We start from the raw sequence: 26,724 nt of genomic DNA, 5'->3' as shown, positions 1-26,724 counted from the left end.
TGTGCTCAGTCGCCCAGTTACGTCCGACTCTGTGGCCCCATGGACTGTAAGCCCGCCAGGCTCCTCTGTCCATGGGATTTTTCCCTGCAAGAACACTGGAGTGGGTTGCCATTTCCTACTCCAGGGTGTCTTCCCGACCCAGGGATAGGACCTGCATCTCTCACGTCTCCTGCGTTGGTCGGCAGATTCTTTACCACTAAATAGTTTGTAAATATCTGCAGGAGGCTTTCTTCTATGTATCATAGAATAACTTACTTGAAATGTAGCGTGTATGCCATCCGTCATTCATTTATTGTCACTCACTATCACACACCTAATGTTCAGCAGTGTTTTATCAGAAAGCAAAACTCATCAGGGAACTTCAAATCTCAATTTTTATTTTGAGGGGAGGGCAAAATAGGCAATTAAACACATAATATTTAAGTAACAATAGAAACGATACATCAGGATAAGGAATAGAGACTGGCAGTGTTTGGGAGGGAGCCCTTTTACGCAGAGACAGCTAGTAGGCCTCTGCTGAGGTGGTGTAAATACTTTTGTTCAGCTGGGAATCTCCTCGACTAGCTTGGCCCCTTACTGAAAAGTCACCCTAAATTTCCTGAAGCTTTGTTCATACAGCTCATAGACTTCTTTTCTGCCTTGATTCACTCTCGTCATTCATGTCATCAGAGCTTGTTTCCACAAATCTTCTGTTTTCACATAACATTCTTCATCTGATAATTTAGTCTTCTGTGATTCTGGATTGGGACTTGTCTAAACCATCTCTTTGAGTTTCATCTGAATCAGTTGGGCTTATCATTACTAACATACCAATATCTCCAACTTGACAACCAAGTTGTGTTTCAAATTTTTGCCTTTATGACTTTTGAACCAGTTCTTTAGGTTAGAGCTTTGATGCTTTTCTCCCCTATGGCCAGTGATCTCTCTGTGTAGGCGCAGCCTTTTATATATGGAATAATTGCACACTTTCCTCTGAAAAGACCCAGTTGACTTAAACCTGGCATCTCATTTTAGGGCGGGCTGGCAACAGACTTATGAAGAGAGAATTTTCTGAAAGATGTAGTGTGGACTTCTTGTAAAGTATTGGAATGTGTTAGGCAGCAATGGTATGGGTAATAATATGGGTTTGATATTTTCATGTTTACATCTTGACCTTGAAAGCAGAATGAAAAATCCTATATATGGTATACCATAATATTCTGACTTTTAAATCACAAGCAGCCAGGAATATTAAAAAGAGATGAAAGGTTTTTATCCTGGAAAAGAAAAACCAATTTAGTGTTTTATTCTTCATATTATGAGTCAGAGAACGTAGAAGGTAGACATATTCATAGATCACCAATACCCGGTATGATAGATTTAAAAAACAATTTTAGAAAATGTAACTAAATAAGTACCATTTTTTTTTTTGCATGTTGGAATGAAATTGTCCCATGATAGTGTAGAAATAACAAAGGAAACAAATACTTTTAAACATTGCTGTGATGGGGGAGAAATATAGCATTTCTATTTATAGCTTGTGCCGAGTCCCACATAAAAATAGCTTCAACTAACAGATTTGCTCATATCTGGAATACAAAGTTAGTGCTGCCCCTGCCTTGAGGAATTCTAATAAGAACAAGCACAGCATTGGTAAACATTGAACATTTGTCATCTTTTCTTTTATACGAGTTTTCTTAGGTGGAATTTGTTTGTGGAAAAGTCCTGGCTTCTCTGTTGGCTGTATTGTTATTTTCCAGACTCTTCATCTCTGTTTTTAGTGAGAAGGATGAATTCACACCCCCTTCAATCTCACCCCGTGAAGTAGATTTATGTTACTGACAGTTGTACTTTAGTCAGTGGAATATTTGTTGGGCTAATAGAGTTAACATTTCTTTCTTCTAAAGACTAATTTTGTGTGATTGTCATGATACAAAATATTAAGAATCTTGGAAGTTAATAGTAACCATTCTGTCTTATTTGCAGCGAAGTTTCCTGGGCTATGCCAGTTTTAAAGTCGGGGAGCTACTGAAGTCCAAGGAGCAAGTGCTGGCTCTGAGCCTGAGGTAGGTCTCAATGCTATTTAAGTTAACAGCCCATCGTATTTATGGAATGCTGGTTGAGTTTGAGAAGTCGCAGTTCTTACAGATATTTAGATGTCAGCTCTCAAATGGCTTCTGTTCTCCACTGTAGTAAGTTAACGGGAAGCAGCAATTATTCAAGTTCATATTCAAGTTTGTGTTTCAGACAGTCAAAGGTTATCAGTTCTTATAGGGGGGAAAATGATATTATTAACAAACTGGTGGTGGCTAGAGGGGAAGGGGTGGTGGTGGGGGGATGAACGAGGTAAAGAATATTAAGCAGTACAAACTACCAGTTATATACTATATAAGCCATAGGGGTATAATATACAGCATGTGGATACAGTCAGTATTATAATAGCTTTGTATGGTGCTTAATCTATAAAAATATTAAATCACTATGTTGTACCCTTGAAGCCAATATAATATTGTAAGCAGCCCTTTTTCAGTATAAGATAAAAAATAAAGTGATGAAACTTTAAATGAAACTTCAAAAAATGATGAAACTTCAAAAAAATAAGGGGAGGAAACTATTTGAAAGTAAGAAAGTAAATAGAAATGATGGGCATGTTATTAATACTATTTCCAAATTATGTTTTAAATCAGGTGGGTTTCTTGGTTTGAAATATGTTTGTTAGAGGCAAGTGGCAGATTTATGATAATAAAGGGTAGGCTGATTATTCTTTTTTGAGCTTATTTTGTTGCTTGTACAATTAAATATGAAACTTAAGTTAAAGCAGATTCATATAGCAACACACAACAGATTTAGATATGATTTTTGGGATGATTACAATGGTGGCTTGGATGATAAATGGTGACTCAGATGGTAGAAAGCCCAGGTGGCAATGCAGGAGACCGGGGTTCCATCCCTGGGTTGGGAAAATCCCTTGGAGGAGGGCATAGCAACCCACTCCAGTATTCTTGTCTGGAGAATCCCCAAGGACAGGGGAGCCTGGCGGGCTGCAGTCCATGCGGTTGCAGAGTCGGACATGACTGAGCGACTAAGCACAACACGGCACAATTTCAGAAGACGATACAACAATCTTTAGGAAGTTGCTCAGTGTTTCAATACTGAGAAGAGTATTAAATAATCATTTTTCTTAACTTCCTTATAAGTTAGAAAAAAATAGTATGCCATTTTCCAATTGTATAATAACTTTAAGATTATGTATGCTTGGAGAATACTACCTTACAATATTTATACAGTATATATAAAAATAAAAATTATATAGAGCACTGTTTGTAAATCTTGGATGATTTTACATAAGGGAACAGGCAATGTGTCTTAAGTGTGTTTGCCCTCTGCTCAGCCCCTGAGGATTCATTATAACCAATTTATTTCAATGTAGATGCCATGGTTTATGGTGGAATCTGTACTGCTGGCTGTCTGCTTTCTGATTTTTCCTGATCCTTACAGATTTGCATTTTGACTTAAGAGATGATTTAAAATGATTTAAAGCAATTCACAGTCTTACGGAAAAATAAGTTTTGATGGCTCCTACAGAGGCTGGCGTATTCTCTTTGGCTTCCTTTTGGCTGTTGTTTTTGTTGTATTTTATTGAGGAAGGCATTTAAAGATCTTTGTAGTTTTGTGATGTTATTCCCGATAGAATTTTGCTGTGGTTATTTTCCATAGGAAGTGTGCAAGTGCCAGCTAAAATGTCTATCTATCATTGTCACTGATATTCTAGAAGATATCTATTATCCATCTAGCATGGCAATTAGATGAGATGTCAGACACTGAGCTTGCTGAGAACCACCAGCAGGTCACATGTTTTCTGTGTATGCTACATGACACTTTATTCCTCACCTTGCTGAACACTCCGCAGTGTTGCTTGTATCATAACTGTTGTTAATATCAGCAGCCCACCGCACAATGCTTAGATACTGGCTTTGGGAAAGATATCAGGAGCCAAGAAATCTTTAGTGGAAGGAAAATACCTAAACACACGCAATTAGAGGAAGCCTAGGAACAGGTAGATCTAGTTTAAGGTATTATACTTAGGTTAAAAAAAGTAACATAACTCTAGATTTCCAGGAAATCAAGACCCTTTTGATTTTAAACTCCTGATTCTTATTTATTTGATTTTGATTGTATAAAAGAAAACCAAATTGAGCAACGAAACATTGCATTTTCTAGAAAAAATAAATTTTGAAATGGCTAGGTTACTATTTTTTTTTCCCATTTTGCGTTTTGCCAAATTTGTGGATTTCCTTGCCTGTGAACAACACACATGATGCACTTATTGTAACCTGTTGATTTCTGGTTAAAATAACCTGTTTTCTGGTTTAAAATAACCTGTTTTTACATCTGTTGTAATTTATCTTCTTTCCACTGACTTGGCAACCTCTGAGGTACTGAGTCAGAAAAGTGTTAGATCAGGGATGCACACGTGCTTAGGTGCTGTCGCTTCAGTCACGTCTCACTCTTGACGACCCTGTGGACTGTAGCTGGCCAATCTAGGGGATTCTTCAGGCAAGAATACTGGAGTGGATTGCCATGCCTCCCTCTAGGGGATCTTCCTGATCCAGGGATCGGACGCACGTCTCTTGCATCTCCTGCAGTGGCAGCAAGTTCTTTACCACCAGTACCACTTGATCCAGGATAAGAAGCATTGTGTTTTTTTGATTATTGGTTTTGTTTTTAATGCTTTTATACTAATCTCACTTTCATTCCTTCTATTCTCCAGTCATTGTTTTTAAAGCAATAGAATTCTCAGATTTCTTTAAAAAAAACTTCACAGACTTCACAGAAATAAGGGTATACTTGTCGGCACCATCCTTGGGTGGCGAATATCCCTAGAATCTGTCTAGTTTTTTTGTAGTCACTGTCCCTTTGGGTTGCTTCATTTCAGATAATTCAGATTTAAAGCTCCCAAAGTCATTTCTTGGAGTTTAATAGTTTAATGTGGCCACTGCTTCCTATGTGCTGAGAACTGGGATTTTTGAGTTTGAGGTGAAATTTTTTTTTTTTTTCCACAGAAAAGTTAAAGGGCAAAAAGTGTGTGCCTTATTTATAGACTTAAATCAAATTTCATGAAATATGACAGTGCATTTGTGAAATTGTAAACTAAAACCTGTTTGCTTATGTTGGGGAGAATGAGACATTATGTGTCTTATACTCTGATGAGTATATTAGAGATATTGTTTCATTGACCCTTATCAAATTAGCCTATGATGTTATGATTTTTGTCATTTTATATACTAAGAAACTGAGGTATAGAAAAAGTTAAGTACTTTTCATAAAGTTACAATGCTGTTACATTGCAAAGCCAATGCGTGATGCCACATATTTCTGTCTGCAAAGCCTGTGCTCTTTTTTAAAAATTTTTTTTGGAATTTTTCTTTCTTTCTTTTTTTTTTTTGATGTGGACCATTTGTTACAATATTGCTTCTGCTTTAATGTTTTGGTTTTTTGGCCTCCAGACAGGTGGGATCCTAGCTCCCCACCACTGACTGAACCCACATCCCTTGCATTGGAAGGCAAAGTCTTAACCACTAGATCGCTAGGGAAGCCCGAACCTGTGCTCTTAGTGACCCACTTTTTGTCTCCTTTGAGAGAAAACTGAGATCTAGTTAAAATCTGTCACACATTACATGATTTAGTAATGGCAGAATAAAGCAAGGACACAGGTCAAGGACCTCTTGTTCAAGGTGTCTTCCATGTTGATTTCACCACTCATTTTATAGCAAATGAAGACCTGATGAGTCCCAGTGGCCGTGGAGAACTCAGGAATGTTAGCCATAATGGAGTAAGTGAGCATCAGCCTGCTAGGTTAAGGATAAGTAGAGACTGAGGGAAACCCGGGCAATCTCTTCTCACTCCAGAACCATGACCCTGTAGCTGGTTTACTGACCAAGCACTTAACAATTACTTGCTCTGCTAACCTAACCTGAGTCTCTTGGAATTGTAACAAACCAAAATTCAGAACAATGACTTAACAACAGAATGGAGAAGCAGATCTTTCTCTGGCAACGACGCTAGAGGTCAGAGGAAAAATTATGTTGCTCATAAAGTAGACAATCACAAAGGCAGAAAAAGTAGGGGAGGGTAAAAATTCTTTCCTAGGAAATACTTCTCAGAAGAACTGAGACAGATAAGAAGTATTGGCTTAGCCAAAAAGTTCATTCAGGTTCCTGTAAGTTGTCACCAAAAACCCGAATGAACTTTTTGGCCAACCCAATAATTTGACCTTGTCTGACCTTTGCTGCCCATCACTACGCAGTTCAGATTTCATTCAGTTCTTGCTCATTGAGCAAGCATTTATCATGAATTGTTCATATGCCAACTATAGTGATAGGTTCTTAACAGATTTTTAAAAATAGCAACAGAGTTCATATTTTGCAGCTGATACTAATAAGAATGATGACAAAAAATCCCATTATTCACTGAGCATCTACTAGCATTCAAGGGATGTGTTGGGTGCTTCTCCTACACTTTTTAATGTAATTTCTGCAATTTTATCATCCTAGTTTTATAGAAGTTTGTCTAAGATTCCACAGCTGCTGATGGTAGGATTAGAATTCAGTTGGGTCTGACTCCAGAGCTTCCTCTGCTTTGGTTTTCCTTCCATAGGAAATAAATGATCCCATAAAATCTTTACCCTGTTCTCTATTTTATATTCTATCTTTTGGAAAATTTTAGGGGCCTCAATTATTTTTTCTTAATACTTTAATCTTAAAATTCAGTTTTAAATGCCTGTGTCATAGTAGAGGTTCAAACATATTTTGCTGGGATTTTGATTCATGATGACGACTTTTTTATATTTTTATGGATGCTAAATATGAACCTGGTGCCATTTATTTCCGAGTTGGAGACACTTAAATTAGTGAACATTATGCAACCTAAGTATTAGAGTATATTTGAGACATGTAACTTCCAGAGTAATAGGAGTGATGGATGTAATTTGCTTGAAAAGCTGAAAGCCTTACTTGGAATTCACATTTATTTCAGTGTAGGTCACATTGTCTTGTCATGGGAAACTTTCAGCTCATCTTAACAACTGTTATGTTATTTCTTTTGTAATCTTCTACATATAGCCCCTGCAAATTAAGAAAACATTTATGTAATTTTATCATGGTGGATGTGAGAAAATATTCTTGAATACAGAAGTATAAGTGTTTACCCATAAAAAGAGAATTTATGTTTCCTTTTTCATTTATTACTTCTCCCACATATACAGTAGCAGTGTCATGTAACATACAACATAAGACTTCACTGATCCTGCATAGATATATGGTATTATGTTTTATAATGTACAGTTTTTGGTAGGGGCTATGAAAGAAACAGATAATAAACTTCTACTGTATTTAATTTTTTCTTATTTTATGTAACATTTTTATGTGTATATTCATGCAAATACTTCATAGATTGTACAGATAGATATGTTTATATTATTGTAGGACTTTTACTTTCTCACAAACCTTTACTATTTATTTTACATTGTCAAATGCACGTGTTTAGAGATGGTAAGATACAAATTATGGAGTCTTTAAAGGTTTGTTATACTTTTTGGTGTTTTGCTTAATTTACCCTCCTCACACACACACAATACATACACATATTTCAGTTTTGTTTCTAAAAATGGAACAACAGCAAAAAAAGCCCACATATTTTAAACTGAACCTCCCAAAGGCATCCTCTTAATTTAAGAGCAGGAAGCAATATTAAGGAGAGGTTCCTTTGGCTGTAACATACAGTTTTCCACACAAGCATATGCAGAGTGATAAAAAAAAAAAAAGTAATTGTCACTGGCATCTTGCGTGTTGGGAGCCAGGGCATGTTCTATAGGCTGTAGGGCAGTGGGTCAGAATCGGTCTGTTACTATGATGTATGAATGCATCTGAACTTCCATAGTAACCTGAGACCAACCTTGGCCATATGTTGACAATAGAGTTTTAACTGATAAATTTGTTTTTCGTTTGAAATAAAATTAAACTGTCTTTATGGGTTTCCTACTACTACTCTTTTCCTACATGCAAATAATGCTTACTTTAAGCACCAGATGCAGTCTTTAAAATTGTATGTGTGATGAATACTTTCATAACAGCATCTTTTCTTATCACCATTTACTTGGACTTCACAGGTGATTTATAATATCATATAGAAGCGTCTTAACAGTCATGTATATTTTGAAGATGTTTTATTCTCTTTTAAAAATCACTTCTAGTTAGCTTTTCTAGCTACCAGAAAGTAGAATTACTGCAAAAAATTCTGGTTTCACCACACTAACTTTTATGCATGTCTAAAACATTCTCTATATTAAAAAAGGCAATGGACATTGATTGGTGGCCAAAAAGCCTGCTTTGAGAGACAATAGCATATCAGTGATTATTTTACTAAAGAGATTATTTACTAAATTCATGAAAGGCACTGATGGAAAAGTTTGAGGATAAGAATAGCAGGTAAAAGTTAACTTGATACGCCTGCCTCGAATTTTCTAAAAATGTGCATCCTAACCCCTGAAAGCAATGCATAAGAACACTGCATTTTTTTTTTTCCTTTGGGAGTGAGCAAGCAAGAAAACATTCACATCAGTAGCAAATGCAACTCATGTTTGATTCAGATGCACCTTTATGTGGAACGCCTCAAATCACTGAAATGTTTTATTCACTATGATTTTGACATGATTCAGAATGAAGACCTGAAGCTCCTCCAAGACGCTGACTCGAACCTCATAGATCTGTGTGTGATTTGCTCAGTCGCTTCAGTCATGTCCAACTCCGTGAGACCCCATAGACTGTAGCCAGCCAGGCTCCTCTGTCCATGGGATTCTCCAGGCAAGAATACTGGAGTGGGTTGCCATTTCCTCCTCCAGGAGATCTTCCCAATCCAGGAATCAAACCTGCATTTCTAGACTCTCCTGCATTGCAGGTAGATTCTTGACTAGTAGCGCCACCTGGGAATAGGAAGATATAACTAACACTATTTGAAATTTATGATGGATTAAGCATTTCAAATGTCTTACCGTATTGAATCTTCTGATAACCTTGCTTGAAAGGTGATATTATTCCTGTTTTACAAGCAAACGGAATAACAGCAGTATAACTTCTTCAGGTGACACAGCTGGGGCAGCATAGTAATTAGAAGAGGGGTTCTTGATATCAAGGATTTCCTAGAGAGGATATATTTTGTTTAGAATTTTAGAATGAAATGTGTTTAGAGACTAGAAGAGAGATTGACACCTCAGCTTCTTCTTGGGCCCCTTTAGTGACCTGAGACTCAAACTCAGGAGGTCATACATCTCTCCCATTTTCCAACAGATCATTGTTAGAAAAGTGTTCCTATTTGTCCTAAATTTTATCTTCTTGCTTATTCCTAGCTTTCCTTCATGGTATTAAGTAGGAGAAGTCTCACAATAGACATATGGTGTCGTGTTTTGTAATATACAGATGTGTGGGAAGGTCTCTGAAAGAAATTAACAATGAACTTATACTTTTGTTTTCCTATTTTATGTAACACTTTTCGGTGTGCATATTCATGCAAATACCTCTTAGACTGTATGGATAGACATGTTTATACATTTATATTATTTTAAGGCTAATTTGCTTTCTCAAAGATCTTGACTCTTCTCCATTGTTTTATCTACAATTACATTGAAAGCAGCTTTTTCTGCCCAGTTGTAAATCTCCTCTCCTTTCTTTTTTCCTTGTGAAGTAATGTAATATATTCACAGTAGAAAGAGCACCTGACTTGCCCACCAGCCTTGGGTTCCAGTCCCAGCTGTATCACCAACTGTGTCACCCCGGGCATGTTGTCTATCCTCTAACATCTGTTAACGGGAGTTGTAACAACCTCGCTCCCACCGTGACTCTGGGTAATTAATAAAGGCAGTGAAGTTCCATGCATTGCCTGTGATAGAGAAAAACACTCTATAAAGATTGTTTTCCTTTCTTCTTATATTGAACTTACTAATTCCTTCACCCGTAGCTTAACATTTTCTTTAGTTTGCTTACCTAGTTTGTTGAAGGTTTTTCTTAAAATGTGACATCTACAAATCTCTAATTTGGGCAATGGCAAAGAGATTGATTTAAGCTTTGAACATTACGCTTTTATTATCTGAAGAATGGGTGCTTCCTTGAAATCCAAATTCTGGCTTTAATTACACTGACACCAGATTTGGCTTCTTATCAGATACCAGATACCAGCAAGAGATCTAGGGAAAGTATTTGGTTGGTTGAAACAGGAGCATTCTGATAGAGTTATGAAAAATCTAAAAATTTTTTTGACTTGAAGTTTAGCAATATAGCATTGAAATCAGGGTAGAAATTCATAAAAGTGACACAGAGTGTCAATTGCTTTTAGAGTTGACTGATGCATTTTATTGCTGAATCTGTGATAAAATGTCTACAGAAATAAATTCAAGTGATGTTTCTCGAGACTGGAGTGTGAAAAGGAAGGGAGGAGACATTGAAAACAGAAGTAGGGCTATTTGCTTCTGAAGCTGACTCTGTTCTTATATGTAACTGTATTAATGCCATTTAGGAACAAGACCACCTAAAATTATCAGAAGGCTGTAACATGAGCCACTTTGCAATAAAGTGACAACATGACATTAATTTATTATAAAATTAGGGAATGCAAAGCATACAAATATTGTGGACTTAGGATAGTAGAGTAGAAAGAGTCTTGGATTTAGAGACACGCTTGAGCCCAAATCCAGGCTTTTTTATTGCCTAGCAGCATGATTAATTACTCTGAGACTCAGTTTTCTTATCTGTAAATGGGGATGACAGAGGTGCCATGTGACAGCCTTGGTTCCCGTGAATTACTAATGTGAAATGTTTATAACAGTTCCTGACACATAGTAAGTGCTCAATAAATGTTAGTTGTGGACTTTATTTGTTTTTCTTTTATTGATCAGCTTCTCTAGCATTAGGGTTTTTGATGTTGTTTTTGTTATTCCCACCCAGATGAGAATTAGATAAATGGTACCCAACCCATCTGAAACAGTACCTGATGCAAAGCAGGTGTTCATCATGCCTGTCACCTATTACTAAAATTATCACCATCATCAGTATTATTATTTCCCTCTTCATCCATATAGCCTTTCATTTATAATTTAAATGGCTCTGCAGTGCTGTAGTCTGCATTTTTCTTTATGTTCCTAATCCATTTTCATGAGGCCAGAGATATGACCATGGAAACCAATTAGCACTTCCTTAGTTTGCATTATTCAAAAGATGTTGTATTTGTCAGATTGCAAATTAGAGTTTTTAGTCACTGAAGATACAAGGCGTACTTAGAGTATACTTCAATAGCTCCTCAATTTGTAGAGAAAAGCCTGCACTCTTCCGTCTTTTAAAATGCAAATCACATAAAGTTAATATCTGTACACAAAAACCTACCTGCTTAAGAAGTTTGAGAGTTCATATGTCTTTGAAGATAATTTACAGGAGTGATTAGGCCTGCAAGGAATTATATTTGACCTGAAAATTTTATATTGGATTTGTCTGTATTTACCAAAGCCACTTTCATCATTATCGCCCTGTATTTCGGTTGCTTTGGATGCGTTTATATCATCTTTTTCCAAAGAATGTTCTTTAGAACACCGATATCCCTTCAGTTATTAGTATGTGTTCTTTGAGTGATGAAGTTTTATGTCTAGTAAGTTTGAAATGTTATATTTTAAAAAATGAAGTAGGTGACCTGATTGTAGGACTTCTCAGAGTCTTCATTATCCTCATGTCCTTCAGGGGCTCTCAGAGACAGTGTTGTCTACAGCTTTTCTTTCATCTGAACCTAAGAAGCTTTCTTCATGCAGCCCCTTATCAAATGCTTATCAGACACTGTGGGTTCCCAGGTGGCGCAAGTGGTAAAAAACTTCCTTGACAATGCAGGAGACAAAAGAGATGCGGGTTCGATCCCTGGGTTGGGAAGATCCACTGGAGAAGGAACTGGCAACCCACTCCACCATTCTTGCCTGGAGAATGCCATGGACAGAGGAGCCTGGCAGGCTACAGTCCATGGGTCATAAAAGAGTCGGACATGACTTAGCACGCATGCATGCAATATACAAATAGACACTGTGTTCCAAGAAAAACAGCTGCATAGTTCAGAAAATGTTGCTTTGGAACAATATAAACAACCAAGCCTTTTGCAGAGAAATCTTTGAGAGACTTGTATAAGCATTCATCCACTTTTCCCCACTATGACTATGTCCTCTAATCCATGCCTCTATAGACAGGTCTGTGATCTTCTCCAAATGCTCCTCACTCCTACACACATGCCTTGCACCTCCGTACTTTCTGCCCCATCCACATGCAGTTCTCACCCCTATTTCTCCCATCCCCCACCCCAGTCAGTAAGCATGTCAACCCCATGGCTTTTTACATCCATGTCATGGCCTATATAGACACGCATTTGTGGAATTCATACACATGAATATGTGGAAAGGGAAAAGAAGTGACTTCACATACTCTCTCTTTTATAGTCATTGACAGATTCTTTTTAAGGTTGCCTAAGTGCACACACACTTATTTTCACAATCACCTAATATTACAGCTGCCCCAGACTGAACTTATGCTTGTCCTTTCTTGGTTAAACTCAGAACCACCGTGTGCTGTGTGATCAGTCACTTCAGTCAGGTTTGACTCTTTGAGACTCCATGGACTACAACTTGCCAGACTCCTCTGTCCATGGGATTCTCCAGGCAAGAATCCTAGAGTGGGTCACCATGCCCTCCTCCAGGGAATCTTCCCCACCCAGGGGTCGAACCTGGGTCTTCTATGTCTCCTGCATTGGCAGGTGGGTTCTTTACCACTAGTGCCACCTGGGAAGCCCCAGAACCGTTAGATACCTGAATTATAGCCACAACCAGAAATCCCAGCATCCATTTTCAATTCATCTTTTTCTACAATTTTTGTATGATTATGCTCTTTTTCTGCCTTAAAATGTATTTCTTACTTTCCTCTCCCCCACATGAACATGAACAGAAGTGTGCAAAAACTTCAGCCAGGAGATACAAGATAGTAAGTGCTTTTTCAGCTTCATGTGCAGCCACACAGATTACCCTGGACACTGATCACCACCTCCTCTGTTGTTTATAGTGGCTTATGGAGAAGGAAATGGCAACCCACTCCAGTGTTCTTGCCTGGAGAATCCCAGGGACAGAGGAGCCTAGTGGGCTGCCGTCTATGGGGTCGCACAGAGTCGGACATGACTGAAGCGACTTAGCAGCAGCAGCAGCAGCAGCATGTGCCCTTAACACTTTATAAAGGCACGGTCAGAGTCCCCATATTTCTTTGGAAACCCCTTATCTCAGGATTTCGAGCTCGGTTTCAAAACTTCAGCTCACAGAGGAGACAGTACTGTCTGTATGCATAGATGGGGCTCTCAAGGCTCTTCCCCACACTGATGTCCTGTTATTTTCCCTCCGTCTTTTTGTATCCCTTACCTAGGATGGTTTTACCCATCTGAAGTCCTTAGTATTCTCCATATTCACTCTCCATGTTCATTAATGAACTAATTGGAGGTAGAAGTCTCCAGGAGGGTCAGTGAAAAGGGCTGGTCTTCTTCCCAGGTTCCTCAATGTTGTAAGACCAAATTGGCCATTTTCCTATCATCAGGCTTTTGAATAAGCAGGTCAGAACTCATTATTCCTGCTGCAGTTAACAGGCTTAATGATCACTGAAGGTCACTGTTCTTAACTGTGTTCCTAGTGAGATTTGACTTTGCATTTCCATGTACACACTATCAGTTTTACTTACAGTATATGATTGAGCAGTGCTGGAGGTACCATCCTTGCAGAACTATAGACAGTCACCCCAATAGTGTGCTCCAGCCTGGGAGTCTCTACCCTAATCCATCAAGTGAAATTCACTCATGTCTGTTATTCTGTGGTATAGCATGGTGCCTCGGAGTAACAGTGTGGTTGAATGAAAGTGTTTGCAGTTAAGAATTCAGGTAGATGAAGACCTGAGTTAGGGAAAGGAAGACAAGCATTAATACAATTTTATAATGGAAGATAGGAAAGCTAGAAAATATTCGAAGTCATATGATAGATTTTAAGAAGGCAGAAGAGAAGGATAAGATCACAGATAAAAAGATGTAGAATGAGGGAAGAAAGAATGGGCCCACTGATTTTGCTTCACTTAATTACTGTTAATACCAGTGTGAGCACATGCTTTTTCTCAAGGCTGTATTACAGTAGGAGTTGGTGGCTTCTAGCAAAGGGCCCAGACTGTCGGTGACCTAATGGGTCCCTTGACCTGGGTACATAAGCTTATTAGAATTTGATAGAAAATGTTAGGTAATTAAAGATTCTTTTTACACTTTGTCTGGCACTGATGAGTTTATTACATTATGGAACAGTTTACTGTCCTGAATGTAAAATAGGTTTATAAATCAATTGAAATCATTGACGCAGGTTTAATTAGACCTGATCTAAGTGCTACTTAGCATGTGTTACAATATGATAAGCAAATAGAATGACCAGTTTCACTTGGAGATACATGCTGTATGCTACTTCTTTCTGATGTTCACACGTGCAAATTGCGCAGTAAACACAGTCCTTTAGAACTCAATATAAAATTGATTGCTAAAACCAAATTTAGGGTGCTGTAATAAACGTGGTCTAATCCTTATCTGTCCACTGAAGACCGGACCAGATAACTAGAATTTTATTTTATTTTAATCTCCCTCAACATTGATGCAGTCTCTCTAATTCAAAGCAGGTTTAAAAGTTTCGATCCTAAACTTAGAAATGGTGTACAGTGGGAATTATTTTTCTCTTATCTAGAATCAAATTGAAGATGTTCCAGGGACTTACAGAGTAAGGAGGAGACTGTCTCTTAACAGTTTGGGGGTTTGCTTATTTGTTGATCAGGCTGCCAACTAACACTAAATTTCTGAGCTATGGAGATTTGCTTCTAGTACCAGTAAACATGAATTGCTTCTGTGACCCAGTGATATGGCCTTTAAAATACTTTAAGGGTTGGCCTGTGATTATAACACTGGGAAGTTAGAATGCCATTACTGTCACCAGAAGGTAATTACTTCGCTTAACATTTCTTCATCTGTCTACTAATGGTAATAATGACACTGAGATGAGCTTAGATTATGGATTTGTAGGAAGGACTTTAAGAAAAGAATCCCTTTATAGTTTAATAGGGGAAAAAAAGTGTTTTCTCCCTCTTTTTGTTTTTTCATTCCATCTTTTCTTCCCTTGAACCCCCACTAGTCCTTGAAACAAATACTTTTCAAGTGATGTTTTCTTTCCTGTCAAGTTCATTTGAAAAATATATTGCAATAATAAAGGCTATGTGAACTCTCCTTATAGGGAGGAAATGGTAAAAAAAATAATAATTGTTTTTATTGTATTTGTTAATGAAATTTTCTTATTTTCTCAGAGATTATTTTTATAAATTCTTTGACTTCGAAGATGCTTTTTGTTGTTCTGTCGCTCAGTTATGTCTGACTCTTTGAGACCCCATGGACTGCAGCACACCAGGCTTCCCTGTCCATCACCAACTCCCAGTAGCTTGCTAAAACTCATGTCATTGAGTCGATGATGCCATCCAACCGTCTCATCCTCTGTTGCCCCCTTCTCCTCCTGCCTTCAGTCTTTCCCAGCATCAGGGTCTTTTCCAATGAGTCAGTTCTTTGTATCAGGTGACCAAAGTATTGGAGCTTTGAGTTTCAGGGCTCATGTAAATTTAAAAAATGGAAGTATGTATTTTCTGGAGAGTGGATTTCCTTCTTTACATCCTACAGGTACATTCCTCAGTGAAAGTTTTACAGACTTTCTACCTGCTGCCTTCCATACAGAGAGATGGAGTCAGAAGGGAAGACTGATGAATTTCTAAGAGATGAGGAGGGTTTCCATCTGGAACTAATTTTAAGAATGGAATCTTAGACAATTCTGAAGCTACAGGAGAGGCTGAGAATGTGCAGCAAGCAGCATTTCATAATAGCACATGAGCCACTGGGGAAGCCCCCAAATAAATAGAGTACACTCAAATATGGGGTGATAGTTCATGTTAGAGAGAGCTCATTTGTCAGCTTTCTTATGCCTGTGTTAGAGACTGTGATAGCCTGTGCAACTTATACTCAGGAATGTCCAAAGTATAGTGTGAAGATATTTTGTATTGAGTTCAGTTCACCTGAGAACTACCACTGGAAAGAAGCTTTGGAGGGGTCTCTGAAGAGAGCGGTGGAAAGAAGCTTTTCCATCCTTCATGGAACCAAGTGAATCCTTGGTTATAGTTGAGAAAACAAGGAATTCAAAGCAGAAGTATTTGGGAAGCACGCCATGTATCAGAACATTGCAGGTTCTATATGGAAGGAGGTGGTGATGCTTATCAGAAACAATTCACTCAGTACACAGAGAAGGTACCTCCAAACACAGAGATGTGTGAGAAAGATAATGCTGCTGAAGCAGAGGGTCCAAGCTATGAGAAGACACCTCAGAAAAAAGTTTAAAATAAGAGGTGGTGGACTTCCCTGGCAGTTCAGTGATTAAGACTTCACACTTGTGCTTCAGTGGGCACAGGTTCAATCCCTGGCCAGGGAACTAAGATCCCACTGCCGTGAGGCATGGCCAAAAAACAAACAAAAAAAAGATGTGGAACTATCTCAAAATATCTATTGCTCTGAAGATCAGGTAATTCAGAAAGCAAGTTTCCTCCAGGCTTTGGAGTGGGCTAGTGAGAGTTTGACCAAAATTTCACATTAGGAAGGATTTTCCAGATAAGGGCAATCAACTTACTGATCAAGAAGCTGAAAATAAATACATTTAAAATTTACCGCAATTTCCTTTTTTGGTTTTCAGAAATAATTTTTTTTTTTTTAAGTTAGGGCTAAAAAAAAAAAAAATCGAGTCTTCCCTGATAGTCCAATGGTTAAGACTCCAGGTTCTCAGTACAGGGAGCCCAGGTTTGATCCCTTGTCAGGGAACTAGATGCTGCATGCAACAAGTAAGGCCTGATATATATATATATATATATATGCACACACACACACACACACACACATATATATACACACACACACATATGTAGGCTTCTGCATTCTACTGTTCTTTGGCAAATCTCAGCACTACTGATGACTTGTGAGGTGGTTGTGAGCCTTTCACTTGGCTTCCCTCGGCTTCAGTTTCTACAGAGTGAACTGGGTGATTCTTAAGCTTACTTTCTGTTCTAAGCATTCTCTGATTTTATGCAATCCTGATACTAAGTTCCGAGGAGTTATCTTAGAATAAAAGAGAAAATAGCTGCATCCAAGGCAGTTGAAAGCTAGTGAAACTTATTTGGAACACAAACTTCAATTCAGTTCTCAAATATTTACAAAAGGATATAGAACAATCACTCGAATTGAAAATTTTAATCCTGTGACTTAATTTTTTTTTTTAAATTATTTATTTGTTTGGCTACTCTGGGTCTTAGTTGTGGTACGTGGTATCTTTAGTTGTGGCATGTGGGATCTAGTTCCCTGGCCAGGAAACGAACCTGAGCCCCTTGCATTAGGAGGGTGAAGTCTTAGCCACTGGACCACCAGGGAAGTCCCTGTGACTTAATTTTTACTGTCTTTCTACTTTCTGTTATCATGTCAGTCTGCCAAATACCAAAGTCCATTTGTTTTCTTATATGGATTGTTTTTAATGATGTGATAAAGACATTTTAATTACTAATAGATATGCTTTTCTATAATCAGAAATTTTAAAATAATGTTTTAACAGGGAGACATCTGAAGAACAAGTAATTGCTTTCTCGTGTACTTTATGTTGAAACATTGATACAGAACATTTGATTTATTCCTGCTGATCTTCAGAATCTATTTAGCATGAATAAAAACAATATAGTGTTTCCGTGTGGCTTCCCAAGTGGCTCGGTGGTAAAGAATTCACCTGCTGATGCAGAAGATGCAGATTCAATTATGACAATGCAATCTAGTATTCTTGCTTGGGAAATCCCATGGACAGAGGAGCCTGGCAGGCTATAGTCCACGGGGTCCCAAAGAGTCAGACATGACTGAGCGCACACACAGTGAACAGTGAACTGTTTCCATATAGCAGCGTGTCTTGAATTTTGCTTTAATTGCTTTTCTTCCTATTAACAAGAAAAGTTCTGTAGAAATCTTTAGAGTCCTTTAACTATGGGTTAGTCACATTTTGACCTTGAAAATAATTACCTGATGATTTAGTAAAGCATTATAAAGATGGTAAGCAGAACAAGTTAAAATCAGAGAATGAGAAATTTCAGGTCTCTAGAGTAATTTTAATCGCTGCTACACTATCTGCCAATATATATTTGCCTAGCTAAACTGAGTTTCCTGATTGTAGCTGACTTGTACTGTAAGATGACCTGGATTCCTATGTCATCTTTTTTTCATAATTTGTTTTCAAATTTGAAGGATAATTGCTTTACAACATGGTGTTAGTTTTGCTGTACAACCGAATGACTCAGCTGTGTGTGCACTCAGTCATGTCCGACTGTGCAACCCCATGGACTGTAGCCTACCAGGCTTCTCTGTCCATAGAATGTTCCATGAAAGAGTAGTAGAGTGGGTTGCCATTTCCTACTCCAGGGAATCTTCCCAACTCAGGGATCAGGCCTGAGTCTGTTGCATCTCCTGCATTGGCAGTCAGATTCTTTACTGCTGCCCAACCTGGGAAGCCTATGCATACGTATATCCCCTACCTCTCGAGTCTCCCTCCCATCCCCACCTTGCCCATTCCACCACTCTACGTCATCACAGAGCACCGAGCTGAGCTCCCTGTGTTATACAGAAGCTTCACACTAGCTATTGATTTTACACATGGTGGTGTATATAGCTCAGTGCTTTCCCAATCCATCCCACGCTCTCCTTCCCCCGCTGTGTCCACCACTCCATTCTCTACGTCTTTCATCTACCTAGCTGCCCATCATTTTGCTGTGTGTCCACTCCCTGGCACTGGTGCCCTCTGCTCCCCGACTCTATTCTGATTCTTGAGCTTATTCCTCAGCCCCATTCTCTATCCCCAATCATTTTTCTTTAACTGGAAGCTGACTGTCTCCCCTGAAGCCCTGCCAAGTGGTTGTCCTTCATACCTGTTGCAGGATGAACTAGAAAATGGGGACCATCGTCATACAGCCACAAGGAAATAAATTCCCCTAATAACCAGAATGAGCCAGGAAGTGGGTCCTTCTGAAGAGTCTCCATGAGTGAGTGCGGCTCAGCCTACATCTTGGCTTCAGTCCTATGAGACCCTGAGTAGAGGACCTGGTTTGGCTTCTCATCTGTAGAGACTGTAGGATGGTAAATGGGTGATGTTGTAAGTTACTGGGTTTGTGGTGTGTGTAGGTCAGGAAGCAACAGTTAGAACTGGACGTGGAACAACAGAATGGTTCCAAATCGGGAAAGGAGTACATCAAGGTTGTATATTGTCACCCTGCTTATTTAACTTATATGCAGAGTACATCATGAGAAATGCTGAGCTGGAAGAAGCACAAGCTGGAATCAAGATTGCTGGGAGAAATATCAATAACCTCAGATATGCAGATGACACCACCCTTATGGCAGAAAGTGAAGAGGAACTCAAAAGCCTCTTGATGAAAGTGAAAGAGGAGAGTGAAACAGTTGGCTTAAAGGTCAACATTCATCAAACTAAGATCATGGCATCTGGTCCCATCCCTTCATGGGAAATAGATGGGGAAACAGTGGAAACAGTGTCAGACTTTATTTTGAGGGGCTTCAAAATCACTTCAAATGGTGACTGCAGCCATGAAATTAAAAGACACTTGCTCCTTAAAAGAAAAACTATGACCAACCTAGACAGCACTGGAGAAGGCATTGGCGCCCCATTCCAGTACTCTTGCCTGGAAAATCCCATGGATGGAGGAGCCTGGTAGGCTGCAGTCCATGGGTTGGCTAAGGGTCGGACATGACCGAGCGACTTCACTTTTACTTTTCACTTTTGTGCATAGGAGAAGGAAATGGCAACCCACTCCAGTGTTCTTGCCTGGAGAATCCCAGGGACGGGGGAGCCTGGTGGGCTGCCATCTATGGGATCGCACAGAGTTGGATACACGACTGAAGCAACTTAGCAGCAGCAGACAGTGCATTAAAAAGCAGAGACATTACTTTGCTGACAAAGGCCTGTCTGATCAAAGCTATTGTTTTTCCAGTAGTCATGTATGGATGTGAGAGTTGGACTATAAAGAAGGCTGAGCACTGAAGAACTGATGCTTTTGAACTGTGGTGTTGGAGAAGACTCTTGAGAGTCCCTTGGACTGCAAGGAGATCAAACCAGTCAATCCTAAAAGAAATCAATCCTGAATATTCATTGGAAGGACTGATGCTGAAGCTGAAACTCCAACACTTTGGCCACCTGATGCGAAGAAATGACTCATTGGAAAAGACCCTGATGCTGGGAAAGATTGAAGGCAGAAGAAGGGGATGACAGAAAATGAGATGTTCGGATGGCATCACCAACTCAATGGACATGAGTTTAAGCAAGTTCCAGGAGTCGGTGACAGACAAGGAAGCCTGGTGAGCTGCAGTACATGGGATCACAAAGAGTCAGACATGACTGAGCAACTGAACTGAACTGATGCAGCAATGTAAAATTAATGCGTGGCTCTCTGACTTAGTCTTCTAGTCCTGTCTCTCTACCTGCCCAGCTTTAGCCGCAATATGGTTTGTTCTTCCTTGAATATGGATACTGTGTTCCACTGTGTTCCTTTAGACCATCTGCTTCTTCTGTCTTTAAGATCCTCTCCTAAGAAAGATATATGGCTCACTTCCTTGTATGTTTGTTTAGGTATTTGTTCAAATGGCATTGTTTTAGAGAGGCCTTTCATAAATATCTGGACATTATATATATTGTATGTATGGGCTTCCCAGGTAACTCAGTGGTAAAGAATCCACTTACCAATGCAGGAGATAAAGGAGATGCATTTTTAATCCCTGGGTCAGGAAGATCCCCTGCAGAAAGAAATGGGTAACCCACTCCAGTATTCTTGCCTGGGAAATCCCATGGACAGAGGAACCTGGCAGGCTAGAGCCCATAGGGTTGCAAAGATTTGGACACAACTGATTGACTGAGCACACATGCATGCACATGTGTGTGTGTGTGTGTGTGTGTGTGTGTGTGTATAATCTAGGTGGTGCTAGTGGTACAGAACCCGACTGCCAATGTAGGAGACAGACACGGGTTTGATCCCTGGATAGGGACGATCCCCTGGAGAAGAAAATGGCAACCCACTCCGGTATTCTTGCCCGGAGAATCCCACGGACAAAGGAGCCTGGCAGGCTGCACTGCAGTCCATGGAGTCCCAAGAGTCAGACACAACTTAATGACTAAACCACCACCACCAAATCCAATAAAATATATATAATTCAAAATTTGAATAGTAAATATTGACCCATCACTAGCATTTAATACTAATTATTTAATTATAAAATCCTCTAATCCTCCATGCCTGTTATTTTTGCAATTTTTTCAGGGTGGCTTAGAATATTTTGAGTTTTTAGTGACATTTGCAAACCATTCTTGTAAAGAGTTTTTGCTGTAGAAGCATGTCCATTTTTAGTAAAAAAAAAAAAAAAATATATATATATATATAATGCTTAACTGTCTTCCAAGTTTGTTTATACTTGGTCTTTGGAATATTTGTATTTTTTGCTTTTAAAAATGTCAGCATTAAGTCAGCATTAATTAAGCATTAAGCATTAAGTCCACGGCAATCTATATATAACATCCTATAATTGCTTTCTTGTTACTATTCTCTTCCTCTTCCAATGGTCTCTGCTTAATTTTGTAGTGCTCTTTTCCTTTCGACATTTTTCTTTTTCTTAAAATTCGAACAAATATATATAATAACACAGACTAACATAAAACCTTAGCAATAGTTTCTCTTTTGTAGGCCTAAACATGAGTAAATTCAGACATGAGTGGCCATTGGTTTACCCCATGAATCAGAGTCATTGACTTGGAAATTTCATTGCACCTCCTGCAAGAGCATTTTACTCTGCAATCTCTAATGAAGTACCGCCCCACATTGTTCAGGTAGAACATTTTTCTCTAGCACATGGCATTTCTATGCCAGCAGATATTTTAGAAACACAAGACATGGGATAAATTGACACTTTGACTCTATCATTACAAATAAATGTTGCCACAAATTAGAATATTTTGTTCACATGGAAGGGAATAACCTTTAGTAATTTGGTTTTGTATTCCCGGATTGAATGGCTATTAATTTATTATTCATTCATTACCATATAAAACAGCTATGTCTTTTCTCATTTATTCTATTTAGTAAATGAACATTCAGGAAAATTGACGTTTTATTCTTGTACAGTTCTGTGAATTTTAACACATATAAAGATTCTTGTAACCATCACCCCAATCAAGATACAGAACTGCTCCATCACCAGAGAGAAACTGCCTTCTGCAGCCCGGATGATTCACGCCTCCACCCACACCAGTCTCTCACAACCACAACGTGTGTTCTGCATCACCATAGAGAAATGCTTTCTGAGACAGTCAGGGAATCATAGATTACAGATCCCTCCTAGACTGGCTTCATTTATTCAGTCTAATGTCTTTGAAATTCATCAAGATGTGGTGCATATCAGTAATTTTTTTTTTAATTGCTGAGTGGTACCTATGATACGGTTGTACCACTATTTGTTGAACCATTCATATGAAAGTATATTTTGGTTCTTTCCAGTATCAGTGATTATGAATAGAGTTGCTAAAATATTCATGTGTAGGTATTTCTGTGACCTTAAGTTTTCATTCCTTTAGAGTAGATACCCAGGACTGGAATTTCTGAGTCAGATGTTAAGTGTGTGTTGAACTCTGTTAGGAACTTCAGTGCTGTTTTCCCCACCAGCAGTGTGTGAGTGTTTCAGCGGTTCTGCGTCCTCACCAGACATTCTAAGATATAGCATGAGGTCTCATAGTGCTTTTAATTTTCATTTCCTTAATGGCCAGCGATGTTGAACAATTTTCCACGGGCTATTTGTTATCTATATATCCTTTCCTGAGACACTTCTGTTCTACTTTGGCCATTTGTTATTTACATTGTTCATTTTCTTGCTGTGGAGTTTTGAAGGCTCTTGTGTTTTTTCGATGCAAGTTTTTTTTTTTTTTTGTCAGAAACATGATTTGTAAATATTTTTCTTGCAGTCAATAGCTTGGCATTTTATTCATGTAAAAGTGTCTTTTACAAAACAAAAGTTGTCAGTTCCAGTGAAGTTCAGTTTATAATTTTCTTCTTCTATAGATCATGCTTTTGGTGTCATATTGAAGAACAATTTGACAAAGCTGGGTTCATGAAGACTTTTCTTCTTTGTCTTCCTTTTAATGTTTTATACTTTTTGTTTTGCATTGAGGTCAGTAACGATTGTTTTGTTACTTTTGTTTCCATTGTGAAGTTTTAAGTAATATTTCACTTTTCTCCCGAGTGAATGTTTGTTCTAATACCATTTGTTGAAAGGACTATGTTTTTTCCATTGTACTGATTAACTTTGTCAAAAACAGTTGGCTATATTGCCTCTGTATTCTGTCTCATCAATATATCTGTCCTGCTGTCAGTACCACACAATTTTGGTTACTGTAGATTTCCAGTAAATTTTAAAAATCAGTTGATTTAATTTCTCCATTGTTGTTCTTCCTATAAATTATGTGGGCCATTCTATTTACTTTGGCTTTCTTTGTAATTTTTTGAATGAACTTGTCAATATATACAAAAAATCCTTGCTGGGATTTTAACTGGTATTGCCTTAAAGCTGTAGATCAATTTAGGAAGAATTGACATCTTAATAAATTTGTTCCAATATACGAAGACAGTATGTCTCACCATTTATTTAGAACTTTTTAAATTTCTTGCATCAACATCTGTCATTTTCAGCATATAAATCCTGTATGTTTTTGGTAGATTGATATCTAAGGATAGATTTATTTTGGACTTGCTATAAACGATTAATATATATTTTTTAAAAATTTCAGTTCCTACTTGTTGATTGCTATTATTTGTGTGCTGACCTTGTGTCTTGTGAAACTTCGTAGTTTCAATTATCACTTCTGTTTTCAGAACTTTCATAGTGTTATTCTTACCTGTCCTTCAAGTTTGTCACCCAGGTGACAGTCTGGGACCTAGGGGTAGTGCAGTCCATCGATTATTTCCCAAAGTGCCTCATACATGATTTAGATCCATATATGCACACTTGAGGTAAGCCCAGAAGTTCATGAAAAATATTAAGATGTACCTTCCTAAGCTCCCTCCTCTCTACACTCTCTCTGGCACATCCCTGTTTCCTGTGGCTTCCCTGAAAGGGAAGGATCAAAAGATTCTTTATCTAGAAAGCTGGGGTTTGATTTTCACTTCTCTGCCATGCAACTACACCCTCTTCTGAGGCCAAGACCTAGGGGACAACAGAGAGAGATAGAAAGTAAGGGACATTCACCCCATCCCCTTGGGATCACAGCTGCAATCAGAGAGGAAAGCTTCCTATGCTCATCATTTTAGGCTCCTGCACTTCCTCCCAGCTCTCATTTTTGTTGCTGCCGCCATTGGATTGTTTGGGGGCTAAGATCCAAGAGAGTAGAGACAGGAAACGTGATTTCATCACTCTTCTGAATTTTAGGAGACCTCTTTTCTTTTTTTTTTTCTCTAATTTTATTTTATTTTTAAACTTTACATAATTGTATTAGTTTTGCCAAATATCAAAATGAATCCGCCACAGGTATACATGTGTTCCCCATCCCGAACCCTCCTCCCTCCTCCCTCCCCATACCATCCCTCTGGGCCGTCCCAGTGCACCAGCCCCAAGCATCCAGCATCATGCATCGAACCTGGACTGGCAACTCGTTTCCCACATGATACTTTACATGTTTCATTGCCATTCTCCCAAATCTTCCCACCCTCTCCCTCTCCCACAGAGTCCATAAGACTGTTCTATACATCAGTGTCTCTTTTGCTGTCTCGTACACCGGGTTATTGTTACCATCTTTCTAAATTCCATATATATGCGTTAGTATACTGTATTTATGTTTTTCCTTCTGGCTTACTTCACTCTGTATAATAGGCTCCAGTTTCATCCACCTCATTAGAACTGATTCAAATGTATTCTTTTTAATGGCTGAGTAATACTCCATTGTGTATATGTACCACAGCTTTCTTATCCATTCATCTGCTGATGGACATCTAGGTTGCTTCCATGTCTTGGCTATTATAAACAGTGCTGCGATGAACATTGGGGTACACGTGTCTCTTTCCCTTCTGGTTTTCTCAGTGTGTATGCCCAGCAGTGGGGTTGCTGGATCATAAGGCAGTTCTCTTTTCTATTTGAGCCAGACTAGAGAGCTTTTCCTGGAGCTTTCTTGGTGTACGCCATGACCATCTCTGGGCTTGGGGCTGTGTTAAGTCTAGATCATGAGATATGATAGAGAAAAAAATGCTGAATTAACTTCTGGGTCAATGGTATTTAAAATTCTGATCTTCTTCCCCCGTGTGCCTGACACTGTTTACTTTTAGTCCTCAAATAGCTGCTCTGTGCAGTCTGTCCAGGTTTTACAGCTTCATCCAGTGGGTACAGAAGTATGGTGTGTGCTTCTTCTATCTTACTTTCTACATCTTATCGACCAAAAAGCAGATGATGGTGACCTGTCAACTTGAATGTAGCTTTGGTTGCCTGGGAATCCTGAAAGGATATTTGCCAGATGCCAAGGTGTTGTCTCACCTTGCCGACGAGGTCTTTATTGCATCTAAAATTTAAAGAAATAGTTTATGCTTTACATCTAGCATTGAATCAAGTTTCCAAATACAACTCACTATATATTGATATATATGTATATATTTTAATAGAGTCATGAGGAGAGAACTATTTCTTTAGCTTATTTGTACTGAGGCAGTTATTCATATTTGGATAGTACTGTTTTCAGCAGTAAAGAGGAATTTACAAGCCAAATAGTCTGAAAAACTGATAGTCAGCGTATCTATGATGTGCTCTTGGAACTTTGTGGCCCAGATAAGTATAACAGCTGTACTCATTACCATACATGAAAGCAATTTTGGGGGCCATGCTGTGTGGTTTGTGGGACCCTAGTCCCCTGACCGGAGATAGAACCAGTCCTGATAATGATAATGTCAAGTCCTAACCACTGGACTACCACGGAATTCCCACAAAAGCATTTTTATATTTAAACTTAAGATCTTTTACTTTGAGACACATAAATCTTGTGAGATAAGTAGGATGGTTTGCTACCTTCATATTTTATGGCTCATGAATCTTAATAGAGGCTGAATTGCCCACTCATGATCTCATAGTTGTTTAAAGAGCCAACATTGTAACCAAGGACTCTGTCACTCAGATCACTGTGCTTTTCACTAAGATCGTACTCAATCATTTACTGGTGTGTGATGACATGGATCAGTTTAAACCAAAAATACTGAGCTGTCCATAACCCCGGATAAGTTTTGAAAGGCAGTCTACACTTCTAACTCTCTGGGTAGACGTTGGTCAATATCTTAGGAATTTTGGCAGAGAAAATAAAATAATGATAGCAGGTCTTTAAGAAGAAAGCCTGACATGAACACAAGGGAAGAGAAAGATTCTGGAAGATGGGAAGTAGGTCCTTCAAGTGCAATGATAGAGATTTGGTGAAACTCATTAAGATGTTGTCACTGGAAGGGACAAAAAAAAAAAAGAGGTATTCTAGGGGAAGAATCAGTA

General features: G+C 38.6%; 1 protein-coding gene across 2 annotated transcripts in view; it reads left to right on the top strand.

Moving 5' to 3' along the window:
• The window catches only part of INPP4B (inositol polyphosphate-4-phosphatase type II B), an 850,869-nt gene that overhangs the window by 565,944 nt on the left and 258,201 nt on the right, over positions 1-26,724 (top strand). For both annotated transcript variants that reach the window (XM_027567415.1, XM_027567414.1), the window contains exon 9: positions 1,966-2,045. In XM_027567415.1, coding sequence (XP_027423216.1) covers positions 1,966-2,045 — 80 coding nt within the window. The remainder of the gene's footprint in view (positions 1-1,965; positions 2,046-26,724) is intronic.

Source organism: Bos indicus x Bos taurus, chromosome 17 (assembly GCF_003369695.1).
Source record: "Bos indicus x Bos taurus breed Angus x Brahman F1 hybrid chromosome 17, Bos_hybrid_MaternalHap_v2.0, whole genome shotgun sequence".
Taxonomy (NCBI): Eukaryota; Metazoa; Chordata; class Mammalia; order Artiodactyla; family Bovidae; genus Bos; species Bos indicus x Bos taurus.
The sequence above is the reverse complement of the archived record's forward strand: the minus strand, read 5'-3'. Positions and strand labels throughout refer to the sequence as shown.